Source organism: Mus caroli, chromosome 6 (assembly GCF_900094665.2).
Source record: "Mus caroli chromosome 6, CAROLI_EIJ_v1.1, whole genome shotgun sequence".
NCBI lineage: Eukaryota > Metazoa > Chordata > Mammalia > Rodentia > Muridae > Mus > Mus caroli.
Genome location: NC_034575.1, coordinates 69,708,838 through 69,728,950, shown reverse-complemented (window position 1 = coordinate 69,728,950; position 20,113 = coordinate 69,708,838). Strand labels below are relative to the sequence as shown.

The following is a 20,113-nucleotide window of genomic DNA, read 5'->3' as shown; positions in this document are numbered from 1 at the left end:
ATGGTTGTGAGCCACCATGTGGTTGCTGGGATTTGAACTCTGGACCTTCGGAAGAGCAGTCGGGTGCTCTTACCCACTGAGCCATCTCACCAGCCCAGTTCTTCCTTTCTGATCCCTCACTCCACACTCCCCCATGACAAAAAGCCAATACCTAGAATAAAATATGAAGTCTAAACTTGAAAACTTTCAGCATTTTTTATTTATCTCACATTTGAGTCACAGCATGCCTCTAACTTTAAGCAATGATAAATACACCCAAAAGAGACTTCAGAAATGAGTTCGTTCAAGATAGTGGTTTACAGAGAGGAACAGATCAAAGGAGACTACACAGGGAACAAAAAGGAAGAGACTAAGGGGAAGGGAAGAGATGCGACTATCTTGGGTATATGAACAGCTCTCGCATGCCCTTGGTAACATTAGGTTAAGCCAAGTATCTGTGTAGCTGTAGATCCTGATTTTTGAAGAATTTGCATACACCTCAAATAATAATTCTCTATATGTATTTAAAACAGGTAGCATTCAGAGAAATGAAGTAGTACACTCGAGCCTGGCCAGAGGCCTCTGAACAGGCTGATGTGCATTCCCGTAGACAGTGTCAGTTTTGCTTCAAATTTCCATAAGATTTAGAGTTGAAGGTTTGATTAGCCTCATCTGGTCCTCAAACCAAATTCCTCTTGAGACTACACCAAGGGGACCTCAGAGCACATTGTCACACTGTTTGTTTGCTCTGGTTGGTTCTTGTTCTTTTTCTTTTCTTTTTTTCTTTTTCTTTTTTTTTTTTTTAATTGGTTTTTTGAGGCAGGGTTTCTCTGTAGCCCTGGCTGTCCTGGAACCCTGACCTGTTCTAATTTCTGTTGGGTCTTTTTATTTAACCAGATGTACTAATAAGTGCCTTACGGACATCCCTAAGGCCCTGAAGCCAGCAAGCTCTAATGAACTTTCATTACTTGGCTGGGCAATTTAACTACACTGCTTTCCGCATTCCGGATTGGGTAATCCAGGCCTTTCCATGGTTTACTCATCTTCATGAATACAGTCAAGGCTAAGTATTTTTGTTGGGAAAGCAACTATTGTTGTTTACACTCCTCCATTCCGATACGCAGCGTGAAAACTAAATACCCACCATTTACAGTTTTACAGGTTTGTTCCGTCACCCACATTACGACCCCAAAGTATCCAGCACATGACCCAGGGCAGTCCTGGTCATTCAAGTTTTTCATATTTGTTTTGTGGGCTATGTTTTAAGGATCTCTCCCTCCTTAGTCCTTCGTTTTTGTGTAAGTATTAAATTACACTGCAATAACCAAGACCCAGACGTTTCAAAATGAAAAACAGCAAGCAGACAAGGACTTCTGCAGTGCCAGGGCATGCATGTGTGGCCTGTAAACTGTGTCAGTTCCATAGGAGGAATGCTGGTGCCACCCCAGGCCTGCCTGCCTGTGACTGTCATGCTCTAATGTAAATGTGCATGTGTCACCTCTTAATCTACAATTTTTGTTGTGCAGAGCCATGCATTTGTTTTGTTTTTTGTTTTTATCAAGACAGGGTTTGTTTGTTTGTTTGTCTGACTGTCTGTGTATATGTGTTTGGTTTGGTTGGTTGGTTTTGTTAGTTTGTTTTTAATTTTGGTTTTTATTTAGGGGTGGGGGTAGGAGTTGGTTCCCACTATCATTGTGTGTGTCCTTGATATTGAATTGAGCGCAGGTCATCAGGTTTGGCAGACATTCTAAAATTGAGTCATAAGTTCAGGAGTGAATTCCTTCATTTTGATGGGCAGACGTAGTATTTTCCTTTTCTAAGTATCCACTTCATTATTGTGTCTTTATTCGAGCAGTAACTGCACATGTCCTCTAGACCCACTCATGCTTGGCTATATATAGGCTTTAGGATCCACGCCTTCTATCATCAGCATTCCTTTGGAGTACTATAGGGCCCTGTGAGGCTCTGTCATTGTAAACAGTTGCAGCAGCTCACTGAAGATGACTAAGAGACTCCTGAAGACAGAATTTGATAGCATCTTTGTGGCCCTTTATGATTTTCTTCCTTTTTCCCAGCCTGGGACTCTCTAAAACAACTGGAGCACTATGCCTTCTTAATATTCATTTAAGATCATTCAAGAAGCTTAAGTTTGAGTGTACCAAGAACCCTTTAAAACAAGTCCCTGGCTGGGGAGTATGGCTCAGTGGTCAGATACTTGCTTAGTATAAAAGATTTTGGATCTGATCGCCAGCAGTATAGGGAAAAAAGAGGAAACAAAACAAAGACCAGCATCTGACAAAGATTATACTGTAGAGGTAGTTACTAGTTTAAAGCAAAATGATGATACAGATTGTGTATATATTCATAAGGCTCAGTAATATTTATGTATAACACCAAATATGAGAAATGGGACTTTGAAATTAACCCTCATTTTTACATGTTTTACTAGTGTGTTATTTATGCATAATGGTGGACTTCATTGTGCATATAATGCATTTTGGTCATATTTCCTTATATCTTATCTCATACCCCTTCTCAACCAGCCTGAATTTAATGTTATTAATTATTATTTGTAAAGTTCCATTGGGGTTTGTAAAGGCATATGGCTGAGGACTGTTAAGAGGAGCATGGGCACCTTATGGTAAGTGGTTGCACCACAGAAGAAAGTGTTTGTCCCTCCTCCATTGTCTTAGTTAGGGTTTTACTGCTGTGAACAGACACCGTGACCAAGGCAACTCTCATGAAGGCAAACATTTAGTTGGGGCTGGCTTATAGTTTCAGAGGTTCAGTTCATTATCATCATGGTGGGGAAATATGACAACTTCCAGGAGGACATGGTGCTGGAGAAGGAGCTAAGAGTTCTACATCTCCATCCAAGGGCAACCAGAAAGAGACTTTCCTACTTGGGCAGCCTAGAGGGGCTGACCTTGAGCACTGGAGGCCTTTAGTGATACAGTTCACCTCTTGATAGTGCCACTTTCCCCGGGTCATATTCAAACCACCACACCTATCAGTCATTAACTGCTATAAATCCTAAAGGAGGGCAGGGTTTGATCAAGTCCCTCTCCCTTCAGTGGCAGAGTATTGACAGACCCAATCTTTCACAGGTAATCATAGTAAATAAGTTGAAGAGTATAGTGGCCTAGTTTTTCCATAAATGATGACGATCAGGTGCAGGTATAAACTGACAACTACCGCTTCATGGTATGGTTAAGGGGAAGGTTTTTATTGTAGATATAAGAAACATTTGAAGAGTCCAGAGCAGAGAGAGGGGTATACTGAGTATGGCCTGCAGACTAGACCTGTCTAGGGTTATCTGAGAGGAGACTGGCTGGAGTAGAGAATAGAGAAACCGAAGCAGGAGCAGGGCATAGAGAGAACATAATGAGAATAAAGAGCTCTAAGGAGAATGAGTAGATATGCAGAGGGACTAGGATGCTCTGCGGACTTTGATATATTTCAAATACGAAAACTAAAGATATGGAATAAGTCTATAACAGGTACTTGTAATACTGAAGGAACTTGGAGGACGGCATGTATTTTGATATACTGATAGATACTACAGATATGTCCCTTCTACTAGTGATAAGAGAAATGACTCCTTTTGTTAGAGGGGAAGTGGCCTCGAAAGTTCCTGAGGAATGCTGGCTTTTATCTAACCATCAGAAGTCCTCCTGTAGTCTAGATTGAGCTCATCATTTCTGGCTATTTGGACTGCCTTTGGAGTTAGGGAATTGGAGTTTGCTTTGGACCTGAGAGTGCCCTGTGATGCTTCCATATCTTTCATATCCATAGACAATGCCTAGCGTTTAACTTGTGGTTGAGCACATCTATCTACTTGAGCATTTGCCATGCCCAAAAAGAAAACAGTCCTTTCTTGTGGCCTCTGAACTATGAGGCATGAGGCATCAGATGTGAATTCTTGAGAGCAGTGTCTGTGGAGGCCAGAAGAGGGCATTGGATTCTTACTGGAGGGGAGTGGGGGTGGGGTGGGGGAGGGTGTTTGGGATTGTAGGTGGTGGAGTTTGTTGTTGTTGTTGTTGTTTTTCTTTTTGAGGCAGCTCCGACTGGCCTAGAACTCAGAAATAAATCTACCTGCCTTTGCCTCTCATGTGCTAGAATTAAAGGTGTGCACCACAATGCCTAGAACAAACATATTTGATGTATGTGAATGTTCATTCGCTGAAGTTAAAGAATTCATGGAGTTGAGTATAATTGCTCTTCATAACAACAAATTTAACACCTAATCAGTACACAGATGTCATAGTGTTGGAGAAGACCAAACTCTAGCTTATTTGACTCAGTGAGAGGGCAGTGTAAGAAATAGGGGAGGCCTTGCAATTTTGATGTGGTTTTGAAAAGAAGGGGAAGGAGTCAGCATAATTCAGAAGGAAGAGACACAACCAAAATGCATTGTTAAAAAGAAAACAGCTGGGCTGGGGAGATGGCTCAGCAGTTAAGAGCACTGACTGCTCTTCCAGAGATCCTGAGTTCAGTTCCCAGCAACTACTTAGTGACTCACAACCATCTATAATGGGATAAGATGCCCTCTTCTGGTGTGTCTGAAGAAAGCAACGGTGTATTTACATTTAAAATAAATCTTTAAAAAGAAGAGGAGGTGGGGCTGGTGAGATGGCCCAGTGGGTAAGAGCACCCGACTGCTCTTCCGAAGGTCAGGAGTTCGAATCCCAGCAACCACATGGTGGCTCACAACCATCCGTAATGAGATCTGACTCCCTCTTCTGGAGTGTCTGAAGACAGCTACAGTGTACTTACATATAATAAATGGATAAATCTTTAAAAAAAAAAAAAAAAAAAGAAGAGGAGGAGGAGGAAGAGGAGGAGGAGAAGAAAAAGAAAATAGTCAACAGTGATGCATCCGACTGGGAAATAGAAATGGACTCTTCAGTGAGACCAGATAGCAGAGAACCATTAGCCACGAAGCTGTGCCCTGGTTTTGATGTAAATATTTCAGGTCCTTTACAGAAAAATGTCATCTCCATTGTCACGCCAGTACCCTTGTCTGAGAAGCAAAGGATGATGGGTACTGTGTGTATGACCTTGTGGAAATCTGAGAGCCCTAACTAAGCATGCTGACTACGTGAATGAGTGTGCATCATCATACCCAAGGAAGCTGTCCCTCTCAAGATGATCGTTGCCAGAGAATGGATATGTGCTTAGTGGCACCAGAAAGTAACAGAAGGAAATAAATGATGCTGAGAATTCATAAGCTTTGGAACAGACATTCTTCAGAAGGAAAAAAATTTAATAAATTGAAAATTTTTTAAATTTTAAAAACTTAATAAATTTTCAGAGGAATTGATACATGGAGTTCAATTCAGATATTTTTCTCAAGAGATATATGGTACTTTATAGAAGTCCAGCTGTCTCCACCTCCCCAGCACTAGAATCAAAGCACATGCCATCAAACCCAGCAACTTTCCTTAGCATAGGCTACTAAGGAATCACACTTGGATCCTTGTGACTGGAAGGCAGCATGGTTTCTTTGAGGCAGAGTGGAGAATGTGAGTGCCTAGCAATACAGAAGCCACAACTTGGGCTGGGAAGACTTGGGGCAAACCCAGGCCTGAGAATGGATTCAAGTGGATATAGTAGGATGTTGGGCTTTGTGTGAGCTCTCTATATACCTGAATATACACACCATTTCCAATCACAGTATTTAGGGAAGGGCTTCTTTATAGAAGAACTGGTCTGGGGGGGGTGGTTATGGGGGACTTTTGGNATAGCATTGGAAATGTAATTGAGGAAAATATGTAATAAAAATAAATAAAAAATAAAAAATAAAAAGTAGCTGAGTAGTACTTCATTTTGTACTACATTTTCTGTATCCATTCTTTTGTTGAGAGACATCTGGGCTGTAAAAAAAAGAAGAAGAACTGGTCTCCAAAACACAAAAGCTTGTAGTCTAACTAGGCAGAAGCACCTAGAAAGTTGAGTAAGCAGATGACTGCCAGTCATCCCAGAACACAAGAACGACACCAGGTGGCCTGCGTTTCTAGGGAAGAGTTCACAGTTTGTAAACTCGAGAGCAAAGACCACTGCTTTTCTCTTCAAGGGAGGAGAAAACCTGACCATTGTAAACTGGACTTGAGAGTGTGCTTGCTGGCTTCTGTCACTTCCCCTTGGCACATTCCACCCTGACCTTTCCAACTCTGTTTTCAGCCCGTCCTTGTTTTTTTCTTGTGAGCATCCTTAGGTTTTCTTAGTTATTTTTCAGGCTCGAGGCATAAGTAGTCAGGACAGCCAGTTGGGCATTAGAGACTCGTTACCAAATCACAGTCACACTGGCAGGGCCTTCTGCTCTCAGAAAAGATGGAAGGTGTGTTTGCTTGGGAGCCAGGAAGTCAGATTGGTCAGCCTTCTGCTCTGTGTTTCAGCATTGACTTCTGATGCCATCTTGCCAGCTTCCTCCTCGAGTGCTGCTGTAAGCCAGCTCCCATAGTCACTAATGGCCGGAGTCTCCTACTTGTCACATAGGCTAGTGAGGTGTTGACATGCTCACACACCTCAGCTTTCAGCTCCAGTCCTTGTCTGTGTCTTAGGATTTGGAAACTTTTCCTATGTCACGGAAGGAATAATTTTTTACTCTTTTCTGTCTTCCATCTCCCATTCACTAATTGTGGTAAAAAGTTTTTCAAAATGGCCTTTCCAGCAATTGGCTAGAGATTCTTGGCAGCTGATCCTGCCCACCTCTGTAAGTTCTAACCCCAGAGTCTAACCCCTCTTCCTTTTCTCCTCCATTCTGGCTCTTCTTTGTATACTGACCAAAATCCTGAGCACCCTTGCCTGGCACTCTCGTTCCCACTCATCTCTGAATCTCCCCCACACTCCGCTCGGCTGCTCACTCCTGTGGCTGAACACATGGCCTCTTGGACCCTGTCTTCTCCACCGCCCCCTCCTGGCAGCTGCCAAGATTACCTGCCCTATGGTTTTGGCTCAAGCTTTGGGGAAGGAAGGGAGTTCCTTTCCAACCATCATCTCCTCTACCTGTGTGCACATTGTTTTATTTTTACCTGTTGTGGCCATTAAGCAAACTCCTTGATCTTAATCTGCTTACAGACTCTCACACTGCCCATCCCCCTGGGAAATACGGTTCTAGACTGGGCTTTTCCTCCTCTTCCTCTTTCCTCCTCCTCTTCCCCTTCCTCTCCCAATGCTTTCCTCCTCCTCTTCCTCCTCCTCCCATCTTCAAGTTGTTTCAGAAATGATCAGTGCTCATTTGTGCATTAATTATCTCATCATCTTATTGTATACACATTCTATAGCTATTTCATAGCTACCTGTCTTACTTAAGTTTTCCATGGCTGTGAAGGGACACCATGGCCTTGCCATCTCCCATAAAGGAAAACAGTTCATTGAGGCTGGCTTATAGTTTCAGAGATATAGTCCATTATCATCATGACAGGAAGCATGGTAGCATGCAGCTAGACATGGTGCTGGAGACGGAGCTAAGAGTTCCACATCTTGATCTGCAGGCAGCAGAAGGGGGCTATGTCTCAACTGAGCATAGTTTGAGCATATATAACCTCAAAGCACAGTGGCACACTTCATCTAGCAATGCCACACCTACCTCAACAAGGCCACACCTCTTAACAGTGCTACTTCCTATGGGCCAAGCATTCAGACACATGAGTGTGAGGACCAAACATGTTCAAACCACCATGATACCCTTTTCATTCTTTCTCTCCTCTCCCTCTCTCCCTCCCTTTCCCTCTTCCCCCTCCTTCCTTCCTTCCTTCCTTCCTTCCTTCCTTCCTTCCTTCCTTCCTTCCTTCCTTCCTTCCTTCCTTCCTGGGACAAGATTACTTCCTGGCCTGGAACTTGCCAGGTAGACTAGATAAGCTATGCAGGGAACCCCAGGTATCCTCCAGTCTCTTTCTCCAGAGCACAGCTGTACTGTAGCCAAGCATTTGCTGTTCTATTGGGGGATTGACCCTTAACTACCTTTGGAGAAGTATGCCTTACCTTATGTGATATCAGCATTCAAGACTGAATTTTAGGTAAAAATGTTTATTTTTAAAGTTTTGCCCAGAACTGTTTGGCTAGACCACACAAATGTGGCTCAGCCCTACCGATAGACAACTCTGCTGGAAATCAGATTTGAACTATTTAGAACTGTTGTGTGTGACCCTGAGAAATGGCCCTGCAGTTGAGTGACAACAGTGCTTGCTCAGACCTGCAGGGTCTCTGCTGGGTTGGAATTGGGCCTCAGCAACTCTGTACTGACTCTCATGCTTTCTCTTCATTGCAGATTTGTCCCATATGTGCAGCGTTACCTGGAGGAGATCCTAATCATGTCACAGATGACTTTGCAGCTCATCTGACACTTGAACACAGAGCCCCTAGAGATTTAATATCCTTCCAAGAGGGTTTGCTGGTGGTATTGGTGCTTTGATTGTTGTTGAGAATAGTGCTTTCAGAGAGAAAGAAACTAATCCCTAAGGTTTTTTTGTGTGTTTGACCTTTGCATAAAGTGCCATGCTTTAGGGTATAAGTATATCTCTCATCCATGGGGATTCTGTTCCTGTGAAAGCTTAAGTCAAGTCACAGTTACTCAACCTTCCTGCTAGATTTTACTCATGTTCCGTAATGTAACCTAGACCCGTTGGGGAACAAAGTGGTGATGGCTTTGTTTTTCAGTCTGTAACTCCATCTTTCACTCACGGTCCCTGCATCTCTAACTGGAGACAGTTAGATTGAGGAAAGGTGGAAAGTACTGGAAATGTGAAGAAAATGGAACAAGCCTGAGAAATTAGAGTCTGAGGAGGTGACTGACTTCAGACTGACAGATCACCCCACCTCTGGGCTGGGACTGTGTGTCCCCACACCCAGCTGGGGGGTTTTGTTTTGGTTTTTTTGCAGGGGTGGTTGTTTGTTTGGTTTGGTTTTCTAAGACAGGGTTTCTCTGTATAGCCTTGGCTGTCCTGGAACTCACTTTGTAGACCAGGTCGGCCTCGAACTCAGAAACCCGCCTGCCTCTGCCTCCCGAGTGCTGGGATTAAAGGCGTGCACCACCACTGCTGGCCAGTGTTTTGGTTTTGTTTTTTCTTCTTTTTGTAAACTACTTATCCTTTCCTTAACCTTGAGTTACGATGAATCGAGTGGTGTTCGACATGTACGTAGAATGTTTCACCCTGGGCGGGGGCTAGGAGGTCCTCGTGCTCGGAGATCAAACATGCACTTTACTAGCAGTTCTACTGGTGGACTCTCTTCTTCTCAGAGTTCATACTCTCCAAGCAGTAGGGAAGCCATGGATCCTATAGCTGGTAAGTTTGTTTCTACTTCTGAGTGGCAAGGGCAGGGGTTGTGGAGCTCCTTTAAGGATGATTTGTGAGGTTTATGTCTTACTTTTGCATCTAGTCCTGTGCTTGGATTCCTTCAAACATTTAGAAGTCTTAGAACATTTGTAAGTGGACATCATAGCATGTTGTACTCCATGTACTACTGCGTTTCTCAAAGGCATTCGGGGTAAGATAACACAAAAGAAGGGCTTTAGGGAAGATTTCAGACTGGAAGAAGACCTTCAGAATTCCATGATTCCACTTTAAGAACTTAGGAACTCATTAAGTTCTCCTTGGGAGGAAAGTAGGAATGTGTCCTCTTCATCACGATTTGAGCACACTGATTATTGAACATACTGAAGGAGGATGTTACAATACCTTCAACAACTTCACTAAAACAAGAGTCTGGGCTTTACTAGGCCAGAGTCAAGCACTACAGGTGTGAAGGACTTGCCTTGCCGAGCACTGCCAAGTACTTTGAAACAGCAGTGAGAGGAGGCAAAGGCCAGAATACAAGAGCCGTATTTATAATGCTCCAGACTCTGGTTTTTCACCCTGGTAACTCCTCTGATCAAATGAGCAGAAATTAATGAATGCTGATGCCACGGTGCCAGGCCCTGATCCAAGAACTGGAGTAGAGTAAGCTTGACAGTGCTTTCATGGCGCTTCCATTAGCAAGTCTTCATCAGGACTGGACCTGCTCTTGAGGCTAAAGAATTTTTAAAGCCATCTTTAAGTTCTGCCTAAAGCAGGCTTAATTTTATGTCGGTTCACATAGGTATCGGGTCCCTGGCTGAGCTTGGTAATGTTGCATGAACTTCCATTGTTCCATAACGCTTGATTTTCTCCACTGACAGAATGATGGTGTGGCACCAGGTTTTCCTGTCAAGTTGATTGATCTGATCGTATGCATTTTCATTGGCAGAGCTGTTATCTCAGTTATCAGGAGTGAGACGTTCTGCAGGGGGACAGCTTAACTCTTCAGGCCCTTCCGCTTCTCAGTTGCAACAACTGCAGATGCAGCTGCAGCTTGAGCGACAGCATGCACAGGCAGCCCGGCAACAACTGGAGACTGCTCGCAACGCAAGTCGGCGCACTAACACAAGCAGCGTCACCACTACGATCACACAGGCCACGGCCACAGCCAACACAGCCAACACAGAGAACAGCCCGCAGGCCCTCCACAACTCCCAGTTCCTGTTAACAAGGTATTTTGTTTACTAGTGTAGCTGAGTTGGAGAAAGGATATTTGGTTGGCACTGTCCAGTCTACTAAGTTTTTCCCTTTTGTGTATGTAACTACATGCCTTAAAAATTGCCTTTGGTTAAGCTCAGAGCCCTCTAATTAAAAGAATATATTTAATATTCCCCAGGAGCTCAAAAACTTAGTGTTTCGGGTAAAGTAAATGTTGGTGTTTGTGTTTACAAGGTATAAATCATCGTTAGGAATATTTTTCTTTTACATACTACACATAACACTTAAAATATTATATCATTTCATTTATATTTACACACTTTTATTAGCTAAATTTATTTAATAATTTATATTGCTTCTAATTTTCCATTAAAGTCTGCCAAGACAGAAAGAACAAAAGAGGGGTTAATGGATGACACAGTGGGTAGTGTTCACAGCACCAGCATGAGGACCCCAGTTCAGATCCCCACACCTATGGGAAAAGGGGGTTCTGTTGCCATAGCCCTAAGAGGTGGAAACGAAAGGATCCTGGTAGGCTCCCTGACCATCAGTCGAGCCAGTTGGTAAGGTTCAAGTTTAGTGAGAAAGGTAGCAAGCAGTAGACTCACTCAGTGCCCATCTCTAGCCTCCACAAACACAAACAGGTACACACACCTGTGTCTACACATGTGCACATGCATGTTCCACAAGAACAAAAGCTTTCATAATAGGGGCGGGGGGGTGTTGTGTGTATGTGATTTTCCAAAGTTAATTTAAATTCTTAGGATTAGTACCCAAAAGTAACTTTAAGAAATGGCTTACCATGGTGTCAGTAACGCTCATTACATACAGTAGACCATTCCATCCCACTGGCGGGAGTTCTCACGTACTTCTAAAGCTAACCTTGAGGGTTAGGGATATAGCTCTTTTATAGAGTGCTTGTCTTATATACACAATGATGTGCAGTCTGTAATGCCAGCACTGAGGAAAATCAAGGATATTCTCCCACATTGTGAGTTTGTGGCAGCCTGGGACACATGAGACCCTATCTGAAGAAGTGCCTCAGAACTTGGAGCCTTGCTCTTTTTTTTCTGAAGAGACCTGGCTTCAGTTTCCAGCACCCACGTGACAGCTCACAACCTGCCCAGTAACTTCACCATCTTCTGGTCTCTTCAGGTACTAGGCATGCACATGATGCACATACATATATGTTGGCAAAACATTCATTCACATAAGTCTTTCTGAAAATAGTAACATGAAAATTAGTATACGGCATAGTTAACTTAGGCTTGGGAATGTAGCTCAGTTGGAACAGTGCTTGCCTGGCATGCACAAAGCCTGGAGTCTCAGGCATTAAATACACCAGCCATAGTGCTTCTCTGTGATCCCAACACTTGGAAAAGGGGGAAGGTCAGGATTTCAAGGGCCAGCTCGACTACATGAAAATCAAGTTTCTAAACTATAATATGTATGGTGATTCTTTGGGACTTTACAAGAAACTACAATTTCTCCCTTCTTCTTGCACCTAAATCCCTCAGTGCAGTAGAACGTGTGTGTAGGTGGAACACAATGCATAGTAGAGTGCTTAGGCAGGTATAGAATGAGAAGTGCTCAAACAAGATCCCATGGTTAGAGTCCCAGCTTTGCCACTTAATACATTTAGCCTAAGACAAATCTTTTCCTATCTTTAGTTTCATCTTCAGTATCCTATTCAGGAATCCTGCCAGTCCTGAGGGATTATTAAAAATGCTGATCATTGTCATTTATTGTGAATTTAAGAAGGCATTTTTCAGAGTGGTTTATCTTTGCAGTGGCCTATAAGGCCAGTGAGTGCCTCTTACCACCAGGCAGAGTGGGTCAGTGTAAGCTGCAGAAGGCTCTGCCTGCTGCCATCATTACCTTCCTACAGAGACTGAACAGCAGCTGTGCCTTTTGAAGTCTGGGCACCCACCTGAAACACGCCTGCCAATGTGTGTTGTGTCTCCCTGAAAGTTGGCTGCACTGTGGGCTAAATATCTTGCCAAGAAAAGGACATCGTTCTAGCCAGGCATGGAGGTTCATGTCTTTAATCCCAGCATTCAGGAGGCTGAATGAAGAGAGAATCTCTTATGTACTGATTTAAAAGTAGGAGATTCACCCCAAATTCAGAGGAAGTCAGATGCATGAAACTGCGAGGTAACCAACTGTAGCATAGACTAAAATAAATGGATTATATAAGTTACGAACAGTTGTAATGAGCCAAAGCTTATGGTCTAGGCATTTATTCACATAGGAGTATATCTAATTCTCAGAGTCATTATTTCTGGGAACAAAGAGGATTGTTAGAAAAGCTCATGGCTACAGATGAAGCCAGAGTTCGAGGCCAGTCTATGTACTGCAAAATCGTGCATCCAAAAAAGTCAAAAAGACCTGACATGGTGGCACACACCTTTAATCCCAGCACTCAGGAAGCAAATAAGGCCTGGTCTACAGAAGCTGTCAAGGAGCTGGAGAGGTGTTCAGTGGTGAAGAACACCTGCTGATCCTGCAGAGAACCAGAGTGTGATTTGCAGCATCTATACCAGGAGGCTTACAAGTGCCTGTGACTCCAGCTCTGTGGTATCCAGTGTTCTCATCTGCCTCCACAGACACCTGCACTCAGGTGCACACGACAGTCGGGAAGACATTGCCCTATTGGTTTTTGCTTAGTATATGTACGTGTTTTCTATATCTTTTTAATTCCAAACTACTCGGTAGAGTTAATCATAGTGATTTCATTTCCTGTGCATTTAAAAAAAGATTTTTAAAAAATGACCAGAGCATAATGTGTTGTCTCACACTCTGTCATTAGACGCACACTGACTTCTGAAAGGACCGCTGTCTCTGAAGCTGTGTAATAGATGCATGGTGACCTGCAGTCTGCAGACCTTCCTCTCCTACTCTTTCCCTTCCAGAGTCTCACTCAATAATCTAGGCTGGCCTTGAACTCATGCTCCTGCCTCAACTTTCAGCAACGGGGCATGGTAAAATTTGCCTATAATCCTTATAATTCTTTTTTTTTTAAGAATTATTTATTTAATATACATGAGTACACTGTAGCTGTCCTCAGACACACCAGAAGAGGGCATCAGATCCCATTACAGATGAGCCACCATGTGGGTGCTGAGAATTGAACTCAGGACCTCTGGAAGAACAGTCTGTGCTCTTAACCACTGAGCCATCTCTCCAGCCCCAATCCTTACAATTCTTAAGGTGGGGGTGGGAAGATCAAATATTGAAAGTCATCCTAGGCTACATTGTAGTTAAAGACCAGCTTAGTTGCTTTTGTGTTCTTTGGAACTTCAACTGTATTAGCATGCTTTATAAACTTTGAACAAGAAAAGCAACTGCAAGCCGGGCAGTGGTGGCGCACACCTTTAATTCCAGCACTTGGGAGGCAGAGGCATATTATCCTGGAGCTGACTATAAGGACACTGTGTTTTCCAGGGAGGTCAAAAATGGTTGGCATGTTAAGTGCCTAAGTCAGAGAGTGGACCAGCTAGTTTGGCTAACCTCAGTTTGAAGATCTTTAGCTTAGCAGCTCTTTTCTGACTCATCAAAATATTGAGTCCTAGTGCCGAATTTTAACTGCACCTCAAGACTTAGCACTTTCTTAGCTCTTTCCCTTAAAGTTAGAATAATATTGACTTCTAATATTTCCCTGCAGGGGATGCCTCTTCTTGTATGTCTCTAGTTCATCTGATACTATGTGATTAATCTTCTATCCACCCTGTATCTCTGTTATAGATTTGACTTCTCTCCCAACATTGACCAAAGCCCTCTTCCAGAGCTGAAAACTTCAGTAATTGTTGGGAATGTGTAGCTATGACTTGGCCTCCAATCTGCTAGTATTCTCCTGTGACATTCTTAAAATGCTCTTGACCATGGGTGGTAGGGGCCATTTCAGTGTGGCTGTAGTGGTGCTTGGTGAACTAACTTTGGCCCCCTTTAAGTTCTGTAGTTCAGCTCTTCTCTTATCTGAGCCGCAGAGCTCATCACTCTGGTGGTTTTTAACTGAGACTTTGAGCAAGTTAGCTGATCTCTGATTGAGTTTCCTCTTTCTTTAAAATGGTAAATTCCAACTGCTGGGGCCAGAAAGATGCACACGGAACACAGAGTCAGGCCTGGTTGTCTGTCACAGCATAGCTAGTAGTAAGTAGGATTTTCAGCTTTTTTCCTGGCTTCGAAGTCCTGGGATTAAAGGCATGCACACACCACCATACCTGGCAGTATTTTCAACTTTTTGTTTGTTTGTTTGTTTTCCAAAACAGGGTTTCTCTGTGTAGCCTTGGCTGTCCTGGAACTCACTTTGTAGACCAGGCTGGCCTCGAACTCAGAAATCCCCCTGCCTCTGCCTCCCAAGTGCTGGGATTAAAGGTGTGCACCACCATATCAGGCTCATTTTCAACTTTTAATATCTGTCCATGTTCCATGGGGGTGGAAGTCTTGGCTTCACAGCCAGTGACTGTCATATATGTCTTGCCACCCTCTTGGAACTTGGTAGGAGAATGGCATGGTGGTCTGATGAGGTGACATAATCTGATATCAACCCCAGGCCTCACATGAAGGTGAGAGGAACTCGACCAGACGCCATACATTTACCATGGCACATGTGCATTTCAAAGGAGAAAGCCAGCCAGCCTGGTGGTGTAAGCCTTTAATCCCAGCACCGGACACAGAGGTGGCTGGATCTAAGAGTTGTAGGTCAGGTTTCCTGATCTACATAGCAAGTTGTAGGCCACCCAAGACGACCCTGACCAAAAAAAGTGGGGAAGAGTAAAAAAATGCATGGGACATGCTTCCTTGAGTCTTTGTGCATACCTGTATTCAGGAAGAGTACGGCAGGGAAGAGAAAGGTCCTTAGTGGTTTAGAGCTGCACTCTAGTCACTGCCCGCTCTGCTGATCCCAAGCCTTCAGCAGGCAGCAGTCGCTTGCTTGCTTTGTTTTGTGTTTTGTTTTTTCAGAGGAATTTCCACCAGGATTTTCTCCAAAGCTAGTCTGGCTGTCTCCATGGTTTAGTTTCTGTGTTTGCTCGTTTGTTTTGATTGTTTATTTGTTTTGTTTTGTTTTCAGTCTCACTGAATCCATTAAACTCAGGTTTGAAACACAGTGTGGAGATTTATCCAAACATAACTCAAGTGTTGAGGTCGCCAAACAAAGTGTCCCGAGCAGACTATAGAACTCAGCCTCGCCGTTCGTTGTTCATTGACTTTTTGCCAATACAGTCTTTCCTTTTTCACCTGTACAGGTTGAATGATCCCAAAATGTCTGAAACAGAGCGCCAGTCCATGGAGAGCGAGCGTGCAGACCGCAGCCTGTTTGTCCAGGAGCTCCTTCTGTCCACGTTAGTGCGCGAAGAGAGCTCGTCCTCAGATGAGGATGATCGGGGGGAGATGGCAGATTTTGGTGCTATGGGCTGTGTAGATATTATGCCTTTAGATGTTGCTTTAGAAAACCTAAATTTAAAAGAGAGTAATAAAGGAAATGAGCCTCCACCACCTCCTCTTTGATGACCTCCCCACTCGAAGACAATGTCCTCTGTGCTGTATTTGCCAATGAAAGTGGACAACAGCTATCCTGGGTTTGTGTGGTGATTGTAATTTCAGGTCTGTCACTCTTGTTACATTGTGTACATTCAAAAGGAAGAGAGAAATATATATGATAATCATTTCCACTTAACTAATTTTTACTTCTAGCAGGTAAATGTAGGTAGCAGTGCAGGGTGATCTCTGCTTCCTGTACCTTGACATGCAAAAGGCTCTCCTAATACTCCACATTCAAACTGAAGAGGAAAATTGAAATCTCTAATGAAGCTGCTGTGTGTATTTATGAATATTAATGAATAAAAACTGCTTGGATGGTTTACCTAACTACTGCATGAGGTTTTTTGCAGCGTGCATGAGTTTCAGTGGCCTTGTTATTTAAAAATTAAATACAAGGAGTAAAACTTTAAAAAATAAAATTAAAAAATAAAAATAAAATACAAAGCCCAAAGCTTTCCCAGCGTTATCCAATGGTTACTGGCAGAGTAGCTTTTGAATAATGTCTGCCTGACTCACCCTTTTCCATGTGCCTCCTACGCACAAAGCCAGCTCTGCAGTGGAACCCAGGGGGCCTAGCCAGCTATGGCGCTCCACTGTATGACTGTCCTGTCACCCTGTTAACTGGAGTCCAGCCTGTCTCTGTCTCTGTCTCACCAGAAGACACACTAGTAAAGGCAGGGTCCTCTGCAGGGCGACTATGTGCCCTTTAGACAAATCCTGTTTGTGTTTGTTGGAAGTTTTTACTTTTTGTGGTTGTTTAAATTTTTTTGATTGTTAAACATTCAGGTGTAGATGGATTTCATTTATTCACTGTTCAGTGCAGTTAACCTGAATTATGTTGTCTTGTTTTTAAAAATCTCACCTTCTCAATCATACTTTGTGCCGTTTATGTGTGTGTGTGTGGTTTGCTGAGACAGATCAGTATCAGGGGAGCCTTCCCACATCTTACCAACCAAATTCTTAATGCTCATTTTAGCACCTTTTATTTATTGTTTTTCCCCTCCTGGCATAAAAAGTAAAGTCTTTTAATTGATTCATGCCACCCATATGCCTATGTTATTAATCCTGTGTGTTGAAAAAAGAAAAAGTAGAACTGCCTTGGTTGTTAGGGTGTGGAGGATGGGTGCTTTCTGTTTGTCTCCAGGTTTCACACTGGCTCCAGGGAGGGGCGGAGGCTCTGGGGGTGGGGCAGTTTTTGGAATGTAAATTTAGAACTTTTAAAAAAGATGCGCAGCTTCTGATCAATTTCTATGAGACTTAATCTAATCATGTCTGGCTCCGGCCCTCTTCCCTGTGAGCCATCCTCTGTTGGTTCTCTCTCCCGCCATCTTGTCCTCCCCTCTCTTTCTTCATGACAAGCATACAGACTTGAACACCCCTGGGTGCTGTCAAGAACTGTGAAGTCCATGGTCATCCAAATCTACCAAAAAAAGAAGTCACCCTCCATGTCTAAAAAACTGTCGCTTCTCCTCGGAAACTTGAGACTCCACCAGCTTCCAGATACAGTAGCTGTTTTCTTTGTCTTTGATGGAAATCTTCTGAGGGAACCACCCTCGCCGGGCTCCTGGTACACCAGAGGTCAAGGCCGGTGGGGTTTTCTTTTTTTAATTGGTTGTTGAGAAGTTTCAGAAGTCCGTTTTCCAGCTGTGGTCGTTTCAGACACATCTGCACCATAACTCACACATTTCAATAAAGCATTTTCAAGACTGTTGGCCACTCGAATTTCTTTGGTGTTGAATTAACCTGACCATCATTCAGAGGATTTTTTTTCTTTTTTTTTTTTACATCTCTAACGCAGTATTTTTTGGCTTTTTGTGCTAAACACAGAGTTACTGGTTTTGTGTGGATGTATAACCTTGGATGTGAGAAAGAATAACTGCCAATTGTGTGCTTTCCCTTTTCTGCACAAATTCTGGGAAAACATAAGATCCTCCATTTTCAACATGGTTTTAGGGAACAGATGGAAGTCTTTCAGGGCAGTTTAATTTAGAAAATGAAGTTAACCCTTCAGAAGGCCTAGTGGTTCATAAGATTCCATCTCATGTAGAAAATTGTATATTAATTATTTTTATCAGATATTTTACAAATACCTCACCTCATCCTGTATGTAACCTATAATAATGTATTATTTTAGGGTAGAAAGACACAGATTATCAATATAAAATATATTTAAGCCCTTCGAATTCTTGTGTCCTTTGTCTTTAGTTTCTGAATCAACATCACATCATTGGATGTACTTTAAGTGAGTTACATTGAGTCTGCAGGAAAGAGTCTGCTCCTGATTTGAAGTGTCCATGATGTACATGTGGTCTTCTACAGCTCTTGCCTGTACTTCCTGTTTGGAAATAATTCTGCTCAATGTATTCTAGAAGGAGCTTAATTTCATGATTGTAGAAATTAAAAAATACATAGGCATCAGAGTATGTGTGCTGTCGTTGTGCACAGTGTGTGTATATAGTCTGTTTTGCTTAGAGATGGGGTTAAATGGAGCCGGGCTATCCTTCCAGCTCACTAAGCAGTAGAGGACTTAATCCTAGCTTCTTCCTGAGTGCTGGGATTACAGGTCCACAGCTACAAAGTGGTGGGGGTTTACCTGTGTAGCCCAGGCTGTCTTGGAATTAGCTCTGTAGACCAGGCTGGCCTGGAACTCGAAGATCTGCCTGCCTCTCTCTGCTCACTACTGGAATTAAGAGTTGTGAGCCACCACCTCTGATTTTGTAATAAATACTACTTCTATGGCCTCCAAGTATAGTTTGGGATAACTTACGCCTTCTCGGCCCTCCATTTTCCCCTCCTGACAGTTCTTGGTACTATAGTATTTCCTGCAATAACTGGTAGGTGTTCACACATCATCAAGCCTCTTGTGTCTGCTTATCTGGCACCATCTTCAAACAGAGTTGAAGACTCTCTGGCTGGGGCCTACCTTTAATTCCCAAGAGAAGCCCGGGCCTTTCCAGTAGATGGGTGGATAAAGAGGATGAAATGAGAGGAAGGAAGGGGAGTGGCTAGAGATGGAAACCTTGGGATCCCTGCAACTGAAGGGCTCGCCAGCTAATGCAAGAGTCACGGCTCTGCACCTCAGTATCCCTGGCCTGACAGAGAGCATCGGCCTTAACAGTGCCTAAACTAATCCATCCGCTCGGTAGGGAAGGCCCAACAGCAATGTCGACTAATGCAACCTATTGCATTTCTGTGTCTTTGTAGGGTGTGAGCCTCTGTGTATAGTTATAAGCACAGTTTTAGGGGTTTATAAGTTGATTCCGTGTGCAGTTTGTTTTTTGAAACTCTTCTAAATTGGTTTCAACTTACAACAGTCCCCCTCGAGCCAACAAATACATCCACCTTGTTTTAGTTAGGTCTTTGAGACAAGCCCTCCCTAAGTAAATCAGCTGACCTTGAAGTCCTGCCTCAGCTACACAGTTGCTGATATCACAGCATACAGTATGCCCCACTTGGCTTGCAGAAAGCATTGGTTATAATTCATAGCTCAGTCTTGTGCTCTGAGATGAGAGACGTGGGGATTTGTCAACCAGCTCAGAAATAACAGCCTTGTATCCAGTTTAGTGCGAAGTTAGGATAGACTTCAGGACAGCGGCCACACCAAGAGGGCTTTCTAGTTACATGTAGCAGTAGGAAACTAGCGTTGAACATCTCCCCTTCAGTTGAGAGTAGTGTAAAAATCTGTGTGTGTTGGCAGCAGACATGCTGACAAAGTACCTTTCTTTGTCCTGAAACTGGTCCATCCCATTAGTACACATCTCAGAAGTTGCTCTTCTAAGGAACTCTGCCGCAGACAGCTTAGTGATAACTCATGCTGCGGGGTCTGTCCCTGGCGGACTACCTAGTACATGGGAGAACCTAGGTTCACGCCAGCATCAAAGCTGGGATGCTTGTCGCCTCTTCCTCTACTTAACCAGCTAGTTCATCCAGGCATGGGGGTGCATGACTAATCCCAGAAGAATTAGGCAGATCTCTGCATTTGCAGCCAACCTGCTGGGGCCAATCAGCCTGTGTTAGATGATGGAAAGGTTTTCAGTGACCCGCCTCCCAGAAAAGCCTCTGAACGTCGACTCCAAGTGGATGGGCAGTGGCTTGAT

General features: G+C 43.4%; 1 protein-coding gene across 2 annotated transcripts in view; it reads left to right on the top strand.

Moving 5' to 3' along the window:
• Kcmf1 (potassium channel modulatory factor 1) overlaps window positions 1-17,727 on the top strand; it is a 58,871-nt gene extending 41,144 nt beyond the window's left edge. For both annotated transcript variants that reach the window (XM_021165140.2, XM_021165142.2), the window contains exons 4-7: window positions 8,252-8,353; window positions 9,092-9,266; window positions 10,207-10,489; window positions 15,722-17,727. In XM_021165140.2, the coding sequence (XP_021020799.1) occupies window positions 8,252-8,353; window positions 9,092-9,266; window positions 10,207-10,489; window positions 15,722-15,983 (822 nt within the window). In that variant the 3' untranslated portion in view covers window positions 15,984-17,727. The remainder of the gene's footprint in view (window positions 1-8,251; window positions 8,354-9,091; window positions 9,267-10,206; window positions 10,490-15,721) is intronic.
• The last annotated feature ends 2,386 nt before the right edge of the window (window positions 17,728-20,113 follow it).